Below are 23001 nucleotides of genomic sequence, written 5' to 3'. Positions count from 1 at the left end.
TGATCATTTACCAAAAATAAGGAAAAAAAACTGAAGGTTAAAATGATCCCTTATTCTGAATGAGATCAGCAACACACTTATGCATGGCTTGAGAATGAGTCTGTGTCATTTATAGACACATACATCCTACTGATATGTAAGATATTTTATGAACTGGAAATGGAAAATGTCTGGCTATCCAGGTGCCAGGTGGCAACTTTCTCCCCTTGAAAACATGTCAGAGAGCGCTGAAGCACTGTAATGTATGCTTCTGATGCTACTCTGGGTTTTTCAGTAAAACATGCAATGCAAAAGAAATCAAACCTCGGGCCCTGGGGATTATGATCAAAATATACACCAGAAAAATCAGAAAAACAGGCACCCTGGCCTGCCTCCTGCTTTAAAGGCTAGTGAACAGCTTAATCACAAATTAATCAAATTTTCATTACTTATCGTCCTGTCTTAGTACTACTCAGCCACTAGGGGGAGAGCTCGAACGTTGCCATTGGAGGTTTTCCAGCAACAAGGGATGTCCAAAAACAAATCAATTCTGGAGTCTTCAGAATTAAGTGAAACATATGCATGAGTGAAAAATAGTAATTAAAAATGTGAGGGAATTAAGACATATGGTAACGAAAATTGAACTATTCAATCAAATCCTGAGTTCCCGTGAGAGCAAAATGGGTTCACAATTTGTTCTGATATTCAGTATTTAGAAGAAGATAAGAATATTGGCAAACCCAAATGCATCTTTCAGAGCAGTAGTGACTTCAAATATGTATTTATTTAATATAGTCCTAAGGTCTACAATGTAAATAAATCTTTTCATGGAAATGCTCTGGTTGAAAGCCTAATTCCTTGGGAGAAAGATTATGCCAGAAGAGGCCTACCATTTCACAGGAGTTTAGAAAATGTAAATATATATATGCAGGACAAAAACAAACACACAAAGTCCGTTCATAAGAGCACATTTATTCAACATTTTAAAACTCAAATACAAGAAACAAAGCTGACAGAATCTGTCAATATCGACTCAGACCACACAAAGCTTCACCAGGTAGACAGAGCGCACTTGTGCAGGTGTAACTTGTTCAAACACACGTGCAGGTGGGTCCTGAGCAGCTATGCACATAACTGCCCTCGTGCAGACGCCAAGCCAGTAGAGTGGCTCAGTGAGAAGAGACTCGTATAGTAACAGTCCAATAAGCTGGGGCTCCACAAAGCTGCACGTAAGCACTGTGGCATTACGTAAGCGCTCGGGTACTGAATGCTCAGAAAAACCACAGGGTTCTTGCTGAGGGTCAGAGCCCCAAACTTCTGCTTAATCAGTGTCGGGAAGCCGACGATCCCCGTCCGACCTCGCTGTGTACAGTCTCGGTCCACGAGACGGTCACACTGAGCGGTCAGGCTTACTGATGATGTCAGAGCTGACTGGCGGAGCAGTGCCGCAGAGGGAGGAGCTGTCTGCTTGCGGGGGGGAAGCTGCACGCGGCTTGCCGGACTCCCAGTGAGGGTGTCCCTAGGTAAACACCCTGGTCTAAGGCGAGAGCCAAGTGACGTGGGTTTTACAAGGAGAAACAGGACAAGAACCCCCACTTTTTTTATTCCATTTATAGCAGACAACTGACTGCACAGGACAGTAGTGTAGCATAGTGGTGAGGAGCATGACTCATAGCCAAAAAGTTGCCGGTTTGATTCCTTGCTGTGGCACTTCTGTTGTACCCTTGGACAAGGTATTTAACCCAAAATTTCCTCAGGGAATATCTAGCTGTATAAATGTTTAACATGTAAAAATTTTAACCTATGTAAGTCACTCTGGATAAGAGTGTCTGCTAAATGCCAATAATGTAATGTAATGTACAGACACAGAGAATGGGGCCATACTCTGACAGCTAATAAGAATTAGGATGGTTTTCATGACACATGAGCAAGCTATAGATATTACACCTTGGTCTAGTAAAATGGCTTAAAGGCTTGTTTTATCCTTCATCTAATCCTACTGTTAGAACACAACACCAGGAATAATTCCAGTCCTGATGTTATGATCACATTGGATAATATCACCTCTTTTTACAAACGCTATAACATATTTATGATCATAATAATGAAACTTGGCAATGACGGTTTTGTTTCGAGTGGGACTTCTGTGATGAAAACCAAAAAAAAATCCACTCTTAAGTTTAAGGTGTGAATCCTTTATGTTACTTGATGTGTTCTTGTGACTATGTCGTCCCCAGTCCTCCGGAGGAGTGTTATTAATACTGTTCTAATGTATAATGAGGGAAAACGCAGAACATACTGCATAACCTCTCGGATGAAAGGCAAGGCTAAAGATTATCACCTTGATAAAGCCACACATGGTCGAGGACAGGAAGCATGATTGTTAATACAGGAAGCTTCTGGCTTTTGGCTCAAAAGAAGTGCCGTTTCAGAAAACCAACTATTGTGGTTTCAGAATTTCACAGGAACCACTCTCTTTCTCTTTCTCCCTCTCCCTCTCTCTCTCTCTCTCTCTCTCTCTCTCTCTCTCTGCCTCACTCACATACAAAAAATTCTGCCTGCAACCGACCAGCAGCTGGATGAATTACACTGAATTTTTATATAGTTAACATTGAGAATAACCTTAGTGAACATTCATACTGAAACTGCATTATTAGACTGGAACTACATGTTACATTGACACCAACCTCTCCACAGGCATGGATTACGAAATGGTCAATTACACTCGTAAGGAAGAGCAGGGGCTCAATATAAACAATGACACTCAAATGAAATCATTCAATAAGCAACTTGCCTTCTCTTCAAAAATCAGTATAATTATTACCTAAGGATTGAATTAACTAATTAATTATACATGCGTTCATTCATTTATTTATGGGATGTTCTGAACTGACTTGCTTGCAGCAGAGGTATCGATCTCAGGTGTTGTTTTTTGTTATCATCATAAATAACCCCAAAGGTTTCAGTTACCATTAGGGGAAATGATCAGTGCTACAGTAATGTCTAGCTATTTTTATGAATGTAATTATTATGTTGTGCTGTATAACAAATGCATTGTTTGAATAATTTAATATGTACTTGTTGAATGGTGATATCTTGAGATTGTTATACACTGTGGTGGTTCATAGATGGGATTATGTTAGAAGGTTTAATGTCTCGATTTGAATATGTAGCATCTGTGTCTTTATGTTAGACACTGCACCCCATGACAAGAAAGCTGTGGCCAATATTGACACCCAGTTGACTAAAACCAGGAGAACACACCTGAGTATGCTAGGAACTCTGGCTATTAACACATAAGTTATACATTTTCTGTCTGCATGGAGTGTTATTCTGAACCACGTACTGTGCACTCTCAACTCAAGGGGTAGTAAAATCCCACAGGGAGTCTGTGTCTGTAGAGAAGAGGGCTCTGTGTTCAGCAGAACAGCTTCATGGGCAAAGTCTGCATGCATGTATTTACCATGGATTTTCTACATAGCTCCAAAGACCAGCTAGGCCTCTGAGCCTGCGAAGCATTAAATCAGCCATAACATCAGAGAATACAAAACGATCGTGTTTACTGATACTAGCTCCAAGAAAGAAGCTTCATTTTAACGTACTTGGGATCAGGTTGTGGTGCAGGGATGAGTTTCAGGCATAAATATATAAACGTATATAGAGATTTAAAATATATCTCCATATATAATAGGCTATATTGTATACATAAAATATATCTCCAAACTGTTCAGGAACATAACTTAAAATGACTATTTCTTACTCTGCTGCAACTCTAAAGGTTTTTGTGCTTTTTATTACTTTCTTTTTTTTGGGGGGGGGGGGGGGGGTCTTTATCAGATGGTGTTTATTGGTGATGGTGTTGCTCATTAAACAGTCTTAAACATTCTCATTAAACATCTTCTGGAGAGGATGTTTAATGACTTATTCTACTTATTCTATAGCAAAAGACAAAAATGTTCTAGGATAATATGTGGTTTAATCACACATAAATCTGGAATTCTGAACTAGAAAAGACATTTAAATAGAAAAACACTCTTAAGTAGAAAGTCACTTTATTTATGAATAAATGCCATCAACAGCCATTTATCCATTAAAATAATTTTTAATTATTAGTAGTCGTTGTAGCAGTGGTAGTAATAATACTAATACTACTAATAATAGTGACAACTTGTGAAAATGATAACGGCTTTCTATGGTGTTTTAGAAGCCTAGGACACTTGAAATGATCCTGTCCAGATAAGTCATGAACTGCGTCCGGACAGTTCATCTCGGAAAAATGCGTTACCCTCCTGCTTGTACGGACTCTCTGTGATCACATGACAAAAAGTGTATGAATTGAACCTGGTTGGGAGTGAGGCTTCGGCAGCAGGGTGTGTAGCTAGCTTTCTTAGGGCGTACGCTGTCGAGCTAACGCGTAAACCACCGCCTCTTCAACCAGCTGCATTTTGACAGCTCACAATATCGACTTTTTTTTTTTACATTTTGTGACTTTTACCCGACCGCCTTTTTTATTTCGGCTAAATCAAAGAGCAGAAAGCATCGTGATGGAAAAGTCCGGAGTTTCCGGGCTGACCGATGGAACGGTTGTTGGAATACGGATGGTTTCGTTTTAACCCGTAAATAGGGAAATATAAGAACACGGGAATAAATCGCAGCGCAACTTTTTTTGTTTTTAGAGTGACTCACCTCCCCTTCTCCGCCGAGTTTGATTCAAAGTTGAGAGCCAAGATGGCGGCCGATTCCGTGCAGGTAAGAAAACTTAACAACTTGCAATAAATGCGCAAAAATCACGGGCAGCACAGTTAAAAGTGCGTCCAACTGTTCGGGTGACACACTGAGGCGATCATCTAGTAAGGGGAAACGTTATTTTCTGCTTGGTAGGTTACAGATGGAATTTTCCCCCTTTTTTCCCAGAGGGTTGCCTGGGAAGCAGGGACCGAGGCCTGGAAAATAATTAAACAATATCCCAACTGTTGCTTCAGCGCAGTGTAGCCAACCAGCTAGCTTGCTAGCAGCAGAAATCATACTTATCTAATGTCGTTAGTTCTGCGAATGAGTAAAACTACTTTTAAAATGTCAGATCTGTTTCTCTAACTTGCGTATTGCGTTCTATTGTGTGAGCGTATGCAAAGGAAAATAGGGACAAATATTTGCGGAGAAAATAGCTACATAGCAAAACATTTCCATGTTCCGCTCAGCAGTCCCGGGGCATGGGCTAACTGGCTATCCTTGAGCTGTAAACACTGCGTTTGTCTAAATGACTTTAAATTGCTACTTTTGGATGTCAGGTGTAAAAAAGGGTGGTATCCCCGGTCCATTTCTTTATTTTATCGGTTACCGTTACAACATGTCAAGCGATTTTTTTCGGCGGCGGTTCCAAGGCAATGAAACATTTCTTTTTTTTTGCCATGCAGTTTCTACTGTACGGAATTGATAGCCTCCTAGCTAGCCGATATTTTACACGGTTTTGGTTTAGCTTTCTCAAAAGTAGTCACGGTGAGCGGAAACGAAAACCCACAGACGGAAAAACATGGAAAAGTAAATTTAGCTAGTTAGGAAGCAAACTAACCAGCCGCAGCACTGGCTACATTGTGGATTGCTACATATGTAGCCCCTGTGACAGTCAGTTGCTGTAACACGGCCTTGCCTCATTTTTACAGTAACGTTACAGCTTTTATGAAGGTTCTGGACTTTTTCCTCTTTGTTCGCATTGCTGTTTTCTGGCCGAAACTAACTGATCAAAAGCCCAAAAATGGCAACCTAAAGAACTTCCCGTACCGTTGCATTATGTGGACAGCTATCTATATCCTAAATCACGGCAACTGTCGGGTCCCATGTCATTGTTTGAAATTGTTTAGAAAGATTGCAGTACAGTCTACAAAGTAAAGAGTCTTAAATAAATATGCCCGTGAAATGTTCTGATTGAATTAACAAGATTTACTGAGAAGTTCCTTTGGTAGTGATCAATGATTTGTGCGTAAGTATAGGCAGAAATTGCAGTAAGTATAGCCACTGTTTCCATAATATTTGCTGCTGGCTTTTTGCGGAGCTTATTCAAATAATCCTTTGGGCTATGACATACAGTATTTTTTTCTTGGCACGTAGATCAACTGTCACTGAGGTTTAATGCAAATTTTGATGACGGTAAGACGTGATGGTATGTGAGTGGGTGGAGTAGTTTCGTGCTTGACTTCAAAAGTGTATATTACTGTGGTCATGTCCTTGGAATTAAAAGCTGGAATCATAAGTTGTGACCTATGCAGAGACCTTTGGGATGTCCACAATTGGTCTATAATGTATTCTCTCTCAAACTTGACTTCAGGAAGACCTGTTGTGAGAAGCAGTGTAATCATAAAAGGACATAAGGTTACAGGTTCAACTCCCAGCTGAGGCAAAGCTGTTACACCATTAAGTTAATCTAGTAGTAGTAATAATAGCAAGGTCATATGGCGGGTCTGTAAAAATGACCTTTGTAAGATGCATTCATATCACATTGATTCATAACATATGATCTTCTGTCCTCTTAAATCACAACACAGCTAGATCCCAAAGCCTAAATCGTAATGCATTTGGACCGAAACTGGGAAAGGAAATGGATACCTCAGGCAGAGACGTCCGTGATCAGCTCCTTGCTTGTCTCGTTCACTGAAGACCAAGTTGGTCTGACAGGTGTCCTTTGTAAGGGCGGCTTTTTATCAGGAACAAGATCTCCAGTGTTACTGGTTCAAGCCAATTAATCACTCTCTTTAAGTGGCAAGGCAGGGCTTTTCCAGGCCTAGGAAGTAGATTAAAATTATTAAGTAAACGAGCTGAGATTGCATTCCACGTGGAGGGGTTAATCTGGTGGGGGGGAGGGGGGTGGATGGAGTCCCAGGACCTGCCTGACGGTTTGTCCCTCCGCTGTCTGTATGTCCCCCGGTACACTCAGCAGATGTGGTACCCCGGTTTTCAGCTTTATTTTTGCGTTTTTCGCATCCTTGGAGAAGTTTTATCACAGGCGGTAATTTGGGGAACTCTGCTCTCAGCACGGAGGACTGCGAATCGGGGGTGTTTGGGGTGCTGGGGGGTGCATATCTGTCTGTGCTGACTCTCATCGGACTCCCAGGAAGTCACCAGTTTGGGCTTTCGCACAGACACTAGAGTGTGAAGTCTCTGGCGTTGGGGGGGGGGGGGGGGGTGGCCAGAAAGTAAAATCAAATATTCTGAACTGGTTTTGCAAGACTCAGAAGTTGTGAGGGTTTTCTTTGTGTGAGGTTGCTTGTTTGCACTGCAATGTGCATTGAATCAATTGGCCACAGCGGTTGCATCTTGTGTCTCAGCTTTAACGTGTCTGGTTGAATACTGTGAGGTTCTGAGCCTGAACCCCTCTCTCCTCTCCCAGCTAAGCACTGACATTAAGGTCTGAGGATTACAGGTATTCACTGACACAGATTTGATTTACAGTGTAGCACAACTGCCATATCGCTAAGCATTCATTTCATGGTCAGAATTGACTGTAAAGTATGTGCTGTTCTTTTTTTTCCTCTCACAGTTGTTTTAAAGGGAGCAGGCCACATTCAGCAAGCATGAATGGGGTGGTGTCACATGGATCATTACCAGAATTTAATATTATATTACTAAACACTCCTTGCCAGTATTGCTGTATTTTTGGTATTGATCTCCACAGAATTTTTTGTTAGCAAAGGGTGGCGTGCCCACAGTTGTAAGCTCCAGTATTGCCATGGTGTTTAGTGTCAGAAATGAACTTTCGGAACACAAATCTGACGTTCAGAAAAGGAAAGGGGTGGGGTGGGCTGTGATGTCATGTTTTTTTTTTTTTCTTTCTTCAGTAATAGCAGGGGGTGTGGCCTAGCAGAGCTTCCCAGCTCTTCCCTGCTTTTTGTCCCTGGCAAAATTGTGATTTTGCACGTGAAATTCACTCTGCGTCGATCCTTGATCTCCGTTCTGAATGAGCTGTGTGTGATTTTCAGCTGTATATGGACGCATCAGACATGCATGCGCGTTATGATAAACATTACACTAATTCTGTATTTATTGATGAACTTTGATTTATTGATTGACTTGTTAGACACAATGAGTCACATTTAAGTGCTGAATGCCCGGAGCAAGTTCGTGAAAGCGCTACTCTTTCCTCCTTTTGTCGCCTGATAAGTTGGGTTTTTGTTTTAGTTTTTTTGGTAAAGTTGAGTTGGGTTTGCGATGCCAGTTTTCTTTTCCCTTGTTGCAGAGGACAGAGTCAGAGCTTGGAAACGTAGCCTTCTTAGGCAGGAGATTACAAAGAGACAGCGGGCTATTTCTGTCCTCGGCATCGCAGATTATAGGCCTACACCTAAATTATGACATCTTACATTTAGGCTAACCCTGATGGAGAGGTACAAAAACGGTTGAGTTTGATGTAAAGGAAGCTGGGGGGAGCTTTTAAGCTGAGTGTAAGTCTTAATTTGAAATGAAAAACTTGACTCCGTGCTCCTTAAAATGATGTAATCTTAGCAGCGGCTCTGCCTTGGAAGGGAAACGTGCCGCTAGCACGCTAGCTTTGCCATGTGGCCCCCTCGTCAGATTGCGTGAGAGGGGCTGTATTCGATTTGGGAATCCGCGGGACAGGTGTCCGATGTCGGGGGGGTGGGGGTGGGGGGCTTTCCCCGCCCGGCAGTGCAAGCGCGTTGCCTCTGCTGGGAGTTTGCTTTGCTTTTCAGTGGACCGCGATCGCCCTGTGCATTGTCTAGCAGCCAGTTTTTGCTGTTGGAAAGTGTTGCTAGGTGGAGCCGAGCGCTTGCACGTATTGGGGGGGGAGGGAGGCCTTGTGCTTTCTGGGGTGGCTGACTCACTTTCTGAACACGCCGAAATGGAAAACACTTTCAGCCGTGGAAGTTTTCTGTTGTGGCCTTGCAGCTCTTGTTTTTGTTTAAACCGCCAGAACACCGTTCACATCAGCTCTGTGTCAGCAGCTAAAAGCTTCCTCTAAAAGCAGCCTGCTTTCAGATACAGTGGTGGTGGGGGGGGGGGGGGTGCATGGCATCTGACAGGCTTGAGGGGGCCGAATTTAGCAGTTTGAGCTTCCACTGCGAGCGCTCTGTTCAAGTACATCTGGAAAGTGACCTCCATTTTACCTGTGAGTCATCTGTTAATCAAAATTTCTCCCTGGATTACAGATATTTATATTTCATTCATACCCCGAGACAAAGGTTCGTGTTAAAGGGAAGTACAGCAATCAGACTGTGGAGAATGGCTTTGACACAGGTCTCAGATTCACACTGAGTGAGGGAATAATGTTTACAACGTCTCCTATTAGGCTAATCTAGCATCGAAATCCCTCGATAAAAACATTCACCGCTAATATACCAGCTCCACAGTCTTGGCCTGCACACCTGTTGAGTTTTTCACGTGCTGTGTTTCTAATGCTGGGAGAACGAGAGCTGCATTCGCTGGTTAAAGTGTCGGAGGCGGGACACAGACGCGGTGCTCGGGAGGTAAACAGGTCGATCTGATAACCGGGCAGCACACTCACCTGCTCCCCATTGTTTCACCCAGGGAAACAATGGTGCAGACCGAGGCTGATAACCGAGGCCCTGCTTATCCTGTCATTTTGTTTATCGTTGGATAAGTGTGGAGCGGATCCTGAGTGCCTCTCTGAGAGAGTAGCTGTGTGTGGGGAGAGGGGAACACGGAGCTCTGCCCTCTTACGCGACCCACAATGCCGTAGGGCCACTGCAAAAAAAAACCCCAGCAAATTCCAATTGTCAAACCAATGAATTCCTTTTTCTTTTTTTTTCTGCCTCTTAATTGCATTGTCTTTTTTTTTTTTTTTTTGCTTTTTTCCTTGTTTTGACAACCTTCTTCGTCTACAAAACATCAGATTTTATTTAAGTGGTTTAAAACCTTTCTCAGAAACACACCTTCTGTAGTAATTACAATGCTGAAACAGTCGCTGAAATGTAGTTAATGAAATTATAGGCAGTCTCTCCTGGGCACACATTGTCAGGCAGCCTGTCACAGCAGCACCTCAGAGGACACAGCAGCCCCCCCAGGCCTCTCTGCCCCCCCCCCCTGGGCTCCCCTGTCCTCCCCAGGCCTCAGCACAGTGTGAGATGGGGCCCCCCGAAACTCTCCACACCTCGAGGGCGAAACCCGGCCCTCTTTCACTGCAGCATGGTTCCAGGCCCACGCCCGCCCCACCCCTCCTGAGAGATAACGACTCCGTCAACTCCCTAATGGGAAAATGTGGATCATCTGTGTATTGCCTACCCTCCTGTGACCCTTCAGACAGAGAGAGAGAGAGAGAGAGGGAGCAGTGTGTGTGTGTGTGTGTGCGCGTGCATGCATGTGCATGTGTGTGTGTTTGTGTGTGTGCATTTGTGTGTGTACGTGTGCGCGCATTCACGTGTGTGTACATGTGTGTGCGTGCGCATGTGTGTGCATGCGTGTGTGTGTGTGTGTGTGTGTATGTGTGTGTGTCTCCTGGCCTGGGTGGGGCGTTAAATGTTAAATGCAGAGTGGCTGTGACCCTGTCACCACTCCACACACGGCCACACCCCACCTCCCAAACCCCCCAGCCCCCAGTTCCCGCAAACCCGTGGGGGGGGCCGGGGGGGCAGGCCGCAGAGACCGCGGCTGTCCTCACCGCCGTTTATTTTAAGACCCAGCTTCCCCGGGAGTCAGATTAGGTCCTACGCAGTCGGCTTTCTCGTCCGCTGTGATCTCAGTCAGTGCTGTGAGGCTAAGCAGGATTTGCCCTCCCCAACCTGCTTATCAGCTCTTCCGATGTGGGTGGGGGGGGGGGGAGGGGGGGGGGTGGAGAGGGGGGCCGGCGTTGGTGAGAAAACAAAGAGCGACAGTCAGAGCAGCTCTGGTTCCTGACTCACTGGGTGATGCCTGTGGAGTGCCTCTCTCTCGCCTCCTGAACTTTGCGATCAGAATTGGTGGGGAGCAGACGGAGGGCCAGCGTGGGGCCTTGAACATGCGAGGGCTGTGTGCAGCCGACGTGGTGGAGGTCGCAGAGGTCGTGGTAAGGTTTCCGCTCGGCTCATTTCTGAAGGCCGTCCTCTGAACTGCTGTGGGTTTGGTGTTGGATCTGGGAATGGATCCATTGCCCTGTTTTTGGTTCTAGCTTTTAGATGTTCTGTCTCTATGAACGGCAGAGCGAGGCAGAATCTTACTTTACAAGTGAGAGAGTTTCATCCAAGGAACTTTCTCTAATGCAAAATGGGCATCAGCTGAAAGAGTTTGTATTTTGTTATTCAGTGATTGATGATCATCATACAACTTCCTTCATGCAAAGCAAAGGCAAAAACAGATTCTTGCGGGATATTATTTGAATGTATTATTTACATGTTAGGGTGAACTTTGGTACTTTACAACGTTATATTTAAGTGGACTTTGAAACTCAGTTATAGCCTGGTTTTGATGGCTCAAATGCATACCAGCAATACTCTGAAAATGATTTGGCCTTATAATTTAAATTCAGGGCAGTTTTGAATGTTTTGAATTTGATTTAGCTGTATTGTACAGGATGTTACCACAGCGACAGCTCTTGTAGCTAAAAATGAGGATAGCTGCCAACTGCATCTAAGAGAATGTATTGGGGGAGGCTGTTGGTCCGTGTATCCCGGGCTGGTGTGTAAACATGTTAACATGTTAACCTGAGTGTACCCCGCGGAATGATCCAGGTTATAAACAGCCCTGCGGAGCATGGGGCAGGCTCGGGGGGGGGGGGGGGGGGGGGGGTCAGCTGCGCCATTTCACAGCGCTGTAGTGAGTCCTCGGTGTTGTCCTGTTCCCTGGGCTCAGCTCTGATTAGCCCCGAGTTTGAGGTCAGCACAGCCCCATTGAGGATCCCCGTGGTTACACACGACCCCGAGCGGAAAGTGGCTCCGCTCCTATCCCAGTGCCGTCCGCTGGTAATCCTTCAGCTACCTACAGCCAAGTATGGTCGTCACAGACGACAGCGGCCAGCAAACAGGAATCGCTCTGATTTCCTGTTGCTGCTGGTTGAAGTTGCGTTGGAAATGCTGTTGTGCGCCTGAGTGTGAGCAGTGATATTAAAAAATACAGCGCAAGGATGTGTGGAAGCAGCTGCCGCGGTAAACCCGTAATAATGAAGTGACGTTGTAAACAAGGATGGAAGCTGCCAGTCGAATGGTTCTAATTTTAAGATGTTTACGAGAAAAAAGGGGATAATATATTGCAGTACACCATTATCTCTCATAAATCTGAGCCTATAGCAGCCCAGCCTTAAAAATATCTGATGTTATTTTTTGTATTTTGTATGTGAACATTTTTATGTCAATGTGTCATTTTATACATTTTTCCTGAAGCTGTTCTCTTGAAGTTGGCTTAATTAGCATTAATTAGCATATAAGCATTTGAATACCAATTCTTTCCATAAACAGAGGTTAAATATGGTTAAGCTTAATGTTGTATGGTAATAGTTTACGGCTGTACTTCCCTTGATAGCACTTAATCCCACTTTGGCACTACATTTCAAGGATGGCGCTAATGTTTTAGCATCTGTGCAGATATTTGACAGACCCTATTGAATGCACTTTTGTATGTCCCTCTGGATAAGATGACTTAATGTAAACATAAATGTTGAACCCCAAAACCAGTGCACTTTGACCTTTGCCCATGTCACCCCCCTGCTCCCTGTTGACCGCTCTGTGCTTCCTCCCCAGGGAGATGGCAGGAGCCACATGGTGTCAGAACTGGGCCTGGGCCAGAACCTGGACCTGTCCGACACCATGGTGCAGCAGAAACTGGACGAGATCAAGGACCAGATCAAGAGGGAGATCCGCAAGGAGCTGAAGATCAAGGAGGGAGCCGAGAACCTGCGCAAGGTCACCACCGACAAGAAGAGCCTGGCCTACGTGGACAACATGCTGAAGAAGTCCAACAAGAAGGTGGAGGAGCTGCACCAGGAGCTGCAGGAGCTGAACGCACACATTGTGGTCAAGGACCCCGAGGATCTCCTGGGTACGGTCCGGCTCTACCTCTCTCACTGAGTGAAAGTGCATTCAGAGAGCCGGTCAGAACTGGCCACTCTGGTGTCACTGCTTCTGAAGTGTCACTGGTTCAGAGCACTTGGTATTGTTAGCTGTAGTATTAGCTACACACTTTCATTTTGTAACATGAAGACGTAAGCAGTTTCGAGGACTAAGTGACCGAATTAGGGGCTGGTAAAAGTGTGTTTGCTGGAGGACAGAAAGCGCTCTCCCTGTAGCTGATAAATAAGGTGCTGTGTGTCTGAGTCCAGCGATGGCCTTTGGTTATCGCCCAGTTGTTTGCATAATGCAGTTAGTCAGCGGTGATGAATGTCGTGGGCGTTTGTGTACGCATCCAGCAGCCTCTAATGAAGAGAGCGGTTGAGGCCTGTGGGGCGTCTGTGAAACCTAATGAGCCCGTGCGCAGAGGAGGCCGCTGGGAGTTCTCCTAACGGCCCGGCCCGGCAGACCCGGCTCGGCTGGAATATTAGCTTTCCTGTTTCCAGGGTTAGGCTGGGTGAAACGAAACCCAGCGGGGGGGAAGAGGTGCACGTGGGGCCGGGGGGCAGGGTGGCGGGAGGCGGGTGGCGGGCGCCCCTGCGCTTTTTCGGCCCGTTTCCTGAGGGCTCAGTGCTGCGTTTACACCCCTGTGGCTGAGCGGCTGGATCCAGCCCCAGACCCGCGATCGGGACAGGAAGCAGGGCTCGGCCTCCAGGCATGATGTGGTGAACAGGCCCCTCCCCTGTGGGGGGGGGCGGTTAGGTCCTTTCCTGGACTTGGCTGTGACTGCATTGGCAGTCCTCATAAGGCATCAGGCTAGTTATTCTATCAAACATTTAAAGAAGTTGCATGTGAGTGGAATCAGAAATATTTTACAAAACATTAAAATATTTGAATATTTTCCAAGCTGACGTTCACAATAGGTAGAACAGCTCCTGAAATTTCAGGCTATGTGCCGTTAAGAGTTAGATTTAGACTGTGAGATCACAGAATACAGAAGTTTTTTTTTTTTTTTCATTACCTGTGCATATCTTCTTTGATCTGAGCCAGGCTCGTATCTGGAAGTCTCAAACAATGGCCTGAAAACCATGGCCTCTGTTTACAGAAGAGCAGCACTGTCTGGATTCATGTACTCCAGTCAGGAACTTGTGCCCGAGGGCTGTCTGCATCTGGACACAGACAGTTAATGTGGGAGTCTGTGTGTTTTATCACAAGCCATGAACTTCTTAAGTTACGCTATGTCTTCATTTCAAGGCCTCTCCGGTTTGCTTTACATTGTAACTCTCAGTCGAGGCGACGCTGAAGGGCTTCGCAGGAGCTATTTTCTAGTGTGTGGTGCATCACGCTAAGTTATATTACAGTTGTAGTACAGGAGTTAGAGATGGAATTCTGAATGGGCTCTATACCCCAATGGCTCCTATGAACTGGAGCAAAGAGAGCTAACAGGTCCAGTATTTCATTCTGTCTGTTGTTTAAATCAGGTATTTATATCACTGTCTGAACAGAGTTTCCAAAGGAAAACAACTGTGTTCTTGTATTATTTGAATCTGAGGAAGCCCAAATCACTTGCTGTTATTGACTGCCTTTCATTGGGTGTTATAGATGTATAACACCCTGTATGCTGTATTTTTAGCTGCAGCTGGAGGAAGCAGCCATTGTAGTTGTGTACCTTAGTCTCTCACTGACTGACGGACATAATAACGTCCTGAAGTAATGACATTTTACCACTAGAGTGCGAAAAGGCCAGCAAATTAGTTACAGACCTTGAACCCCTCCTGTTCAGCTCTCGTTAATGGCTCTTCCCCTCTTTAACCATCTGCAAGTAAACAATCTTTGAAATCCTGTTTTGAAGAAAGTGCAGAACCAGTCAAAAAATTTGGATGCATCTGATTAAGATAATGGGAAGCATGCATTAAACGGCATTTTGATCTAAAGGCTTATTCTTAAATGTTTGAAATTTGTTCCTTAGCCAAATATAAATAGTGAAGTTGATGCCCATGTATGAATTTCTTTCTAAAAAATGTTTAATTTTAAAAAATATTTTTGGGCTATTCTGAAGAATGTAAAAAATAAGATTTGATTTGTTTGTGACACTTTCTCGATCACTTCATAATTCCATTTGTGTTATATCATAGTTTTGGTGTCTTCACTATTTTAAAATGTGGAAAATGGTTAAAAAAAAAAAAAAAAAAGTCCTTCCAAACTTTTCACTGGTACTGTATATGCGAGGGTATGATTCACCTCCAGTTAAATGATGAGCCAGAAGGCTCTGATAGTGTGTATGTAGCTAATAAAAAGGGTTTGATGTTAAGTGTTTAGATTCAGCATGCTCCATTGTTTCAGTCAGGGTCCTCCTGCTTTTTATCTGAAAGATTGCAGGAAGGAAGCTAGAAGGGTTTTAAATTCTGGGAGGTCTCTATGGAGATGAACTGTTGCTTTTAGTGCACAGTGCTAATTTCCAATGGCCACATAAATACAGTGAGTTAATAAAAGCCATATTCGGTGAAGCCCCAGTCCGCGCTATGGATTTATGACCCAACGAACATGGTGCAAATGGATCTTGAAAGCCTCCTCTCGAAATATTTTCTCTCACGGAAAGAAAAGCGGGTGGTCTTCATAATTTTTGTTTTTAAAGTGTTTATCTCTTTAAAACACTGACGGTCTTCAAAGGGGCCTGCATTTCCTCTGATCTGCTGTCTGGACAGGAAGAACCGTGCTGGAAACAGGAAGTGTCCTGCAGTCCTCAGGTTCTGTGATTGGCCACAGTGCGGACAGGCCTCAGGCTGGACGGCAGCGTGCTATCCTCTGTGTGGGCCTCAGGGCGCTCTCTCTCTCTCCCTCTCTCTCCCTCTCTCTCCCTCTCTCTCCCTCTCTCTCCCTCTCTCTCTCGCTCTCTCTCGCTCTCTCTCGCTCTCTCTCGCTCTCTCTCGCTCTCTCTCGCTCTCTCTCGCTCTCTCTCTCTCTCAGACCCCCTGACTGAGCTAGCCTGGAGCTTCAGTTAGATGTCGTACATTCTCCTATGAAAACGTTGCCTGATGAGTGGAAAGATGATATGGCGAACGTGGCTGTTTTTAAACAGCAGGGCTGGGCTCATTGGAACTGAAGCGGAAGCCAAGTGGCTCTCCTGTTAGCCCCTGTGGGATTGTGTTACCTGGGGAGACTGCCGTTTCATTCGCTTAAATGGCTCGTCTTCCCTCGTCCACCAGGAAGTACAGCAAGCCGTTGCCTCTCGGTTTTAAATACAGCCATTTTTGTGGTCCGCTTTTGAGTTGAGAATGTTCCTTTTAAGCCCAGCTCTTTGCCCAGATTTATTCAGATGTGTTGCTTTTTTTCACTGTGGTAGCAGCCTCAGTTTGACTTCCTTTTATCCAGTATGAAAGCTTGGCTTCCTCCCATATAGATAAAGGAATATAGGTATTCCTTTTGTCCCATATGGATAAAGGAATATGGCTATTCGTTTTACCCCACTGGGGCTGGAAACGCAGTGAGATGAGAGGAGTCCCTGTGGAGGGAGCTGTGGAGAGGGAAGGGTGCAGGGTGCTGAGCTGTGCTCCCCTGCGCTGAGTTGTGCTCCCCTGCGCTGAGCTGTGAGGCGCCTCCTGTCAGCATTCCAGCGCTGATGTCATCCTCCGCCGCTGCAGCTCGGAGAAGGTGGAGGCCGCCACCGCGCTCTCTCTCTCTCTCTCTCTCTCTCTCTCTCTCTCTCGCCTTTCTTAGAATCCTGCCCTGAACTCCGCCGAGCGCCGGGGAGGGGAAAACCCAAACCCTGCCCCTGCCTCCCGTCCCCTCACCCCGCTGGCCGAGCGCGCCTGATTTATGGACCCGGGGGTCGGCCCACTCCCGGTCCTGGGGGGACGCGGCGGCTGCAGGACCCCAACCCCCCCACCTGGGCCCATAATTCACTCAGTTTCACCTCAATGGAACCAACTTAACAACGACTCGGCTCTGAGAGCTAATTATTTAGCCTGATGGGCAGCCTGGAGTGCTGGACTCTTCTGGCTCCCGGTTCAGACAGCCATTATGAAGCAAATAGGCCATACAGCGAAAGTTGGTCCCGTAAAACTTTTAGCTTTTAGTGTTTATGTTTGTTGGGAAGAAGTGCTTTTCTCCTGCAGCACTGCAGGTCTCTCCTGCTCTTCTGCCTGCTCCAGCAGCAGATCTGCTGCGGCTGTGTTAGCAACGCTCCCGCTGTGGAAGTTCTCAGGCCTGTGTGAACGCAGTCTGTCTGGCGGTGTGTTCTCACCTCAGCTACAGGAGACCAGCAGTCACATAATATTCCTCACTGACACCCAACCCCCGCCCCCCCCCCCCCCCCACCCCCCGCTGAGGGCGAGTCCAGAGCAGCGCTAACTGAATTTGCAAACGGCGTAATGCAATAGAAGTGCCGTACGCTAGGCGGTTATGAGCAATTAATGCTAACTCGCTTCATTACAGATGATTTTTGCCTGTTATATGCCACAGGTGTTGAAGCGATGCCCGTTTATTAAGTGCGCAGTCTGTGGCGTGCAGCGGTTAACAGCAGGGACAGCCTGTTTTTTGTGCCGTTTCTCCCAGCCCCCTGTTCGGGTCTCCTTTCGGTCAGGCTCTCCCTTATCGTGTCAGTGCAAAGTCCCGCTGCCGCCGGTGAGAGCAAAGCCCTGAACTGTGGTGACTCTGTGGTGGGAGCGTGAGGCAGCAGAGCACTGTGGGTAGTGGGGAGCACTCTCGGCGGCCTCGGCGTGGGGTAATGACATCAGCCGTGTTCAGCGGAGCGTTGTGGCGGGGGGAGAGGTGACACCAGAGCGGGCAGCGGAGACGGGGAAGAGGGATGGGGGTTCGCCCACCCTGTGTGAATAGCAGCCATTCAGAGCGCGCTCAGTCGCGAGGGGGGATGGGTGCCGGTCTAGCCCAGACACGAAAAAGCAATGAGCTCATCACCCAGTGACACGGCTTAGCTGAAACTGCAGAGAGGAGCGCTTATTTTTCCACTTCACCCAGGTACATATATCAAGCGCATGGCCGAGAGGCCGCCGGGGAGCGGGGTGCTTTCAGCTGCTCTCGCAACATGTCGGGGTGTCTTTGCTCTGTGGTGACGTAGTTAAAAGAATGACTTTGAACAATTTGTTCACACAGCCAAGTAATTTGGCTTAGGTTGGAATATTATTTTTGTCAGTCTCATAAATTTATGTGTGACCAAAACCACTGCTCAAAGTAGTCATACACCATTGTCTTTTCCATAATTGCTAACCACCTACTTTCTGTGTGTCATCCCAAGTTTACCAGCTTTATATTTCGTCATGTTCTGTATGAGAATATGATAAGATGGAAAAGAAAAAAAGCATTTTTGTCAACACCGATACTAGCCGGTTTTCCTCGTAAAACTCATCCAGCGTTTCATTGTTTGTGTACGAAGGTGGTACAGCGAGACAGAGTATTCCCGTTTTGGTTCTGACATTCTCGCTGAACGTTACTCAGAAAACCTGTTATGTCGTTCGTGGTGAAGAATCGGCGGGGCCTGCCTGCACAGGTCTCAGGCGGTGCGCAAACATGGCATCAACCTGTCATTGCGGTTTATTGCACAATAGTCCCCAAATAACTAGGCTGCGGTATCAGCCAAGTCCTGCACGAACCCAGAAACCTCACACGCTTGCAAGTGTGTGTCTGTGTGCTCGCTGCTTCATGCTAGCTTCTTTATGGAATGCAGAATTCCCCGCCTGAATGTTCTGACACGCAGCATAGGTTCCAGTTTATGGGGGGGGGGGGGGGGGGGGTGATAAAAAAAAAATTGTTATAAGGGAGACCCCTCGGCTGGCTAGTATGTTTCGTGCCATAAGCACCCCATCAAGAAGAGGGTGCTTGGGGGGGGGGGGGTCAGCTTTTTAAAACTGGAGACAATCCTCTTACAGTTTCACGAAATTCATGAGAAAAATCAACATTATATTGACCTCTGGCTTAGTCAAAAAGCTCGTTCACATTCGCTTATCAGTGTTTCCTCTCCGTGTGAAACGAGTGAAACCTGCCCGGGCACTGAGAGGATTAGCGTCACAGCGGCGTCACGACAGCGCTGATCTGGGTGAGAACGGTCCTTCACAGTGGTGCTGTGTTACGTGGTGACGTGTCAGCAGGTTTAGAGGCCTTACTGGTAACGCTACTCTGTGAAGGGCTGTTGAAGTCCCTGATGTCGTCTCCCTGAAGGTGTTCTGCTCCGTAATGAGATGAGATTGAGATTTGTTCAGTGAGACTAGGCCTGAATAGACTTGCTGTGGGACTTTTCTTGTTCGTTTGGGGAATACCCCGAGGAAGCCACCCCAGTCTTGCACCCCCCCCATGTAGTTTGATCAGTTTTGTACTCATTGTCAGACACTCTTAACATAGTAATGCATAGCATTTCATCACAGGTGAACTGACTCTTCCAAATTGGGAGACTGGAACTGGTATCTGGGTCAGTTTTATACATCAGTGGAGAAGTTTAGCGCAGAAACAATGTCACTCGAGTCCAGTTTTGAATCTACAAAGGGTACTGACAGTAACCATGCAGCGTCTGTTCTTCTTGGCCAGGCAGTGGGTTGCTGGACATCTGCAGAAGCTCATATCTTATCTCCCTGACCCGAATGTCAAGTATTAAGACGGACGGCTTCTCTTTTTTTTTTTTTTTTTTTTTTGGTTCCAGAGTGCCCACTAACGCCAGACACCCCCAGCAGCGAAGCGCGCATGTGCACCAGCAACAGCAGGCTGGCGGCCCTGAAGAAACAGAACGACATTGAGCTGAAGGTGAAGCAGGGGGCCGAAAACATGATCCAGATGTACTCCAACGGCTCCTCAAAGGTAAGCAGTCATTCCCTCTGTCAGCTCTGGTGCAGTTTTCACCTCGGTGTTTAAGAAAGAAACTCTTAAATGCAACAGAGTAGAAGATGGATGCTCTAATGAGAACACCAGCGAAGCCGGAGAAAAAAAACGCAGATCGAGAAGTAGGACTGCATACTATCCTGCAGCCCTTGTTGAAATGATCTCTAAATATTTTAATGAAGTAATCGTTTTCCTGCGAGTCCTGAGCAGAGCTGGTGTTTGTACAATATCAGTGTGGCTGCTGCTGCAGGTGGGCTTTCACAGCTTGGCGTATCTCACCTTGAATGGGGATCATCTGGATCCTTTCGTCTGTAGGTGGAAGAGTGGGCGGTAGTGTTCTCCCCAAAATTGTCTAGCGAGCCAGTGTCTCTGCACTCTCTCTCTTCCCTTCCCACATTCCGCCCGGTTCATTTAGAGCTTCCTGTGCCCCCCAGAACTACCCCCCTCCGCCCCGGCGCTGTGCTCACAGTCATTAGGCCCCGGTGATGTCATCACATCCCGTCAGCCATTGGCTGGTGAGCCCGGCTCCGTCCTTGTGAATGGAGGAGGCTCCCTCCAGACAGCCCTGGTCAGGGGACTGCAGTCGGAGATGCCAAGGCAGGGCCCAGATATTCCCTCATGCGCAGGGAATGTGAGCTATGCACAGGCTCGCCCCGCACTTCACTACTGTACTTGGAATCTCAGCTGGCTCCCCTCACATTACACTGTGAGGATATACTTAATAGTAAAATGTGCTGGCTACAGTAAGGTATGGTTTATAGGAATGCTGCAGCAAGGGTGTATGTGTATGTATGAATATTTATATATATATTTACGTTTGCGTTTTTATATATATATAAATATATATGACCGCAGGTAACTGAAACCGCAGATAAGGGGGGACCACTGTGTGTGCGTGTATATGTATGTATATATATAATATATAATATATATATACAATGTGTATATAATTTGTGTGTGTGTAATGTGTATATATAACATGAGCGGATTGAAAGCTATACGCTATACTATAGTATAGACTTTTGTTGAAGTCTATATACAATAAAGAGGGCTGGAATGTTCACCCACCACATCACATTATTTCTAATGGATTAGAGTGATATTAGAACATTAACATAACAGTGGAGGTATTGTGGAGGGAAATGGCTCCTGCGTGATCCTGAATGGCTTCCTTGTCGCTGAAGCACGGACTCCCAGACTGCTCTTTCTGAGGTTTGAGGCGCCGCTTCAGGCTTCCCCAGCTTATGATGCAGTCCGGATCTCAGATTCTGATTGGCTGGAGATCCGTAGTTGCAGCTGCAGGGTTCTCTTTGGGGGGGCTGATCCGGCCCCCCAGGCTCGTATTTCCCTGTCTGCTTTAAGTGTGGCTCTTTTTGCTGCTGTTTGTAATGAATGTCAGTGAAATGCATGTTTAGTAGCTTCTCCTCTCCTGCTGCAGTCTGCTGCAGTCAGGCATGGCAGGACCGATGGGAAACGGCGAACGGGCTGTGCAAAGCAGAACCTTCAGTACTGCTAGCTATCGCTAGGTGGTCATACAGGAGTGCGTGAGCTCCCTTTGGCTGCGAATCCCAAAAGCACTGTTCTCAGACCAGTGTACTGCCACTCGGTGTAGAAGTGGAGGCACCACAGACCTGATCCTGGTAAAAATATGTTGTGTCATTGTTCGGCTTGGAAATACCCATACTTCTGCTTTGCGTTGTCTCTGTGTGGGGGAGTGGGGGTTGGAGCGTGTTTCTGCAAATGTCCTCTCCGTGTTAATTGTATTTTATCATTTTCCTGGCCAGTGTTGCCAGTCGTGATGAGGTTTTTCCCTGCATAAATGCACAGCTAACCTTGCAGTGTTTTCTTATGTGGACTCATTACATTACACTACATTACATTGTCACTTACCACTCATATCCAGAGTGAATTACATAGGTTGCAATTTTTTACATGTTACCCATGTATACCACTGGATATTTACTGAGGCAATTATGGGTTACGTACCTTGCCCAAGGGTACAGCAGCAGTGCCCCAGCGGGGAATCGAACCGGCAGCCTTTTGGTTACAAGTTCTGCTCCTTACCACTATGCTAAACTGCTGCCCCTCATCAGAAAATGGTCAAAAATGCCACAGTGTCCTAAATTCCACCATTATTTTTGTTTGGCTGAATTAAATATTGCTGTGTACTGTTATGCGTTTATCTGACTAGAAGGGCTTCTGTGTAAAGTACAGAGAGAGCCCCTACGTTGGACTAGGATCAGCACGCTGTAAGTAATCCCCATCTTTACAATGAGCCACTGAAGTGCCAGGCTGATCCCAGGCCAGTGTGCCTTGGTCATGTGATTGAGCCGGAGGAGTGCTGAGTCCACTAAAAGGAGAGTGGCATGTGGCAGGTTACGGTCGCGCCTACAGTGTGATTTACAAGTTGCACGCGGAGGAGAGGCCCGCCACGCTCGCTGATGTCATCTCCCGAGAGCTGTGGCTGGTGGCGGTGTGAATTCCCGTTCCTCAGCCGTTTTCTCAAAGAGATAAAAACTGCATCGTTGCATCAGTTATACATCAACTATCAGTAACTAACATGCGACTATCAGTTAATCTCAACGCCTATATGTCTACATTTATTATATGAAATTCTGTATTTCATATAATATGCCACCATGTTGTTTGTATAGAATATTATGGTTGCAATATTTGCCATATAATATGTAAAACTGTCTAGAGGGCTTAGTTATTGAATGGTCTGCATACAGTATACTGTGCCACAGATGACAGTATGTTTGAAGTGAGATGTAAACCACTTTAAGGCACTCTTATTATCACTGAGCATAAAGAGATGGAGGAGTCAGCTTTGTGCTCAGCCTGTTGGCTCCTGTTCATGATCAAACTGTTGATCCAAAGCTGGACTTTGGGCTTTACCTGAAAGTGAATGTACTTTTCTTTTGGCCATTTAAAATTGTACAGACTGCTTCCACTCTGCCTCTTTGGGAATGGTTGCAAACTGGTGTTCATCTGTTGCTAGGTAGTAAAACAAACTACATTAATTGTACACCGGGCAGCAGTGTGCTGTAGTGGTGGTGAGTAGGGCTTGTAACTGAAAGGTTGCTGGTTTGATTCCCTGCTGGGGCACTGCTGCTGTACCCTTCAGCAAGGCGCTTAATCTAAAAATTTCCTCAATAAATATCCAGCATATAAATAATAAATGTTTAAATGGATAAACATGTTAAATTGTATCCTATGG

At 46.0% G+C, this 23001-nt stretch overlaps 1 protein-coding gene across 4 annotated transcripts in view; it reads left to right on the top strand.

Annotated features, from left to right (window-relative positions):
* Positions 1-4318: 4318 nt before the first annotated feature.
* Positions 4319-23001, top strand: part of LOC118795463 (serine/threonine-protein kinase N2-like) — a 31887-nt gene continuing 13204 nt past the window's right edge. For 2 of the 4 annotated variants that reach the window (XM_036553942.1, XM_036553941.1), the window contains exons 1-3: positions 4319-4728; positions 12651-12948; positions 19606-19760. In XM_036553942.1, coding sequence (XP_036409835.1) covers positions 4708-4728; positions 12651-12948; positions 19606-19760 — 474 coding nt within the window. In that variant the 5' untranslated portion in view covers positions 4319-4707. Of the gene's footprint in view, positions 4729-10916; positions 10985-12650; positions 12949-19605; positions 19761-23001 lie in introns of those variants that run through there. The other 2 variants (XM_036553940.1, XM_036553939.1) reach the window with 1 other exon arrangement.

This window comes from Megalops cyprinoides, chromosome 20 (genome assembly GCF_013368585.1).
Source record: "Megalops cyprinoides isolate fMegCyp1 chromosome 20, fMegCyp1.pri, whole genome shotgun sequence".
Lineage (NCBI taxonomy): Eukaryota > Metazoa > Chordata > Actinopteri > Elopiformes > Megalopidae > Megalops > Megalops cyprinoides.
Note: the sequence above shows the minus strand (reverse complement) of the source record. Positions and strands in the feature narration are given on the sequence as shown.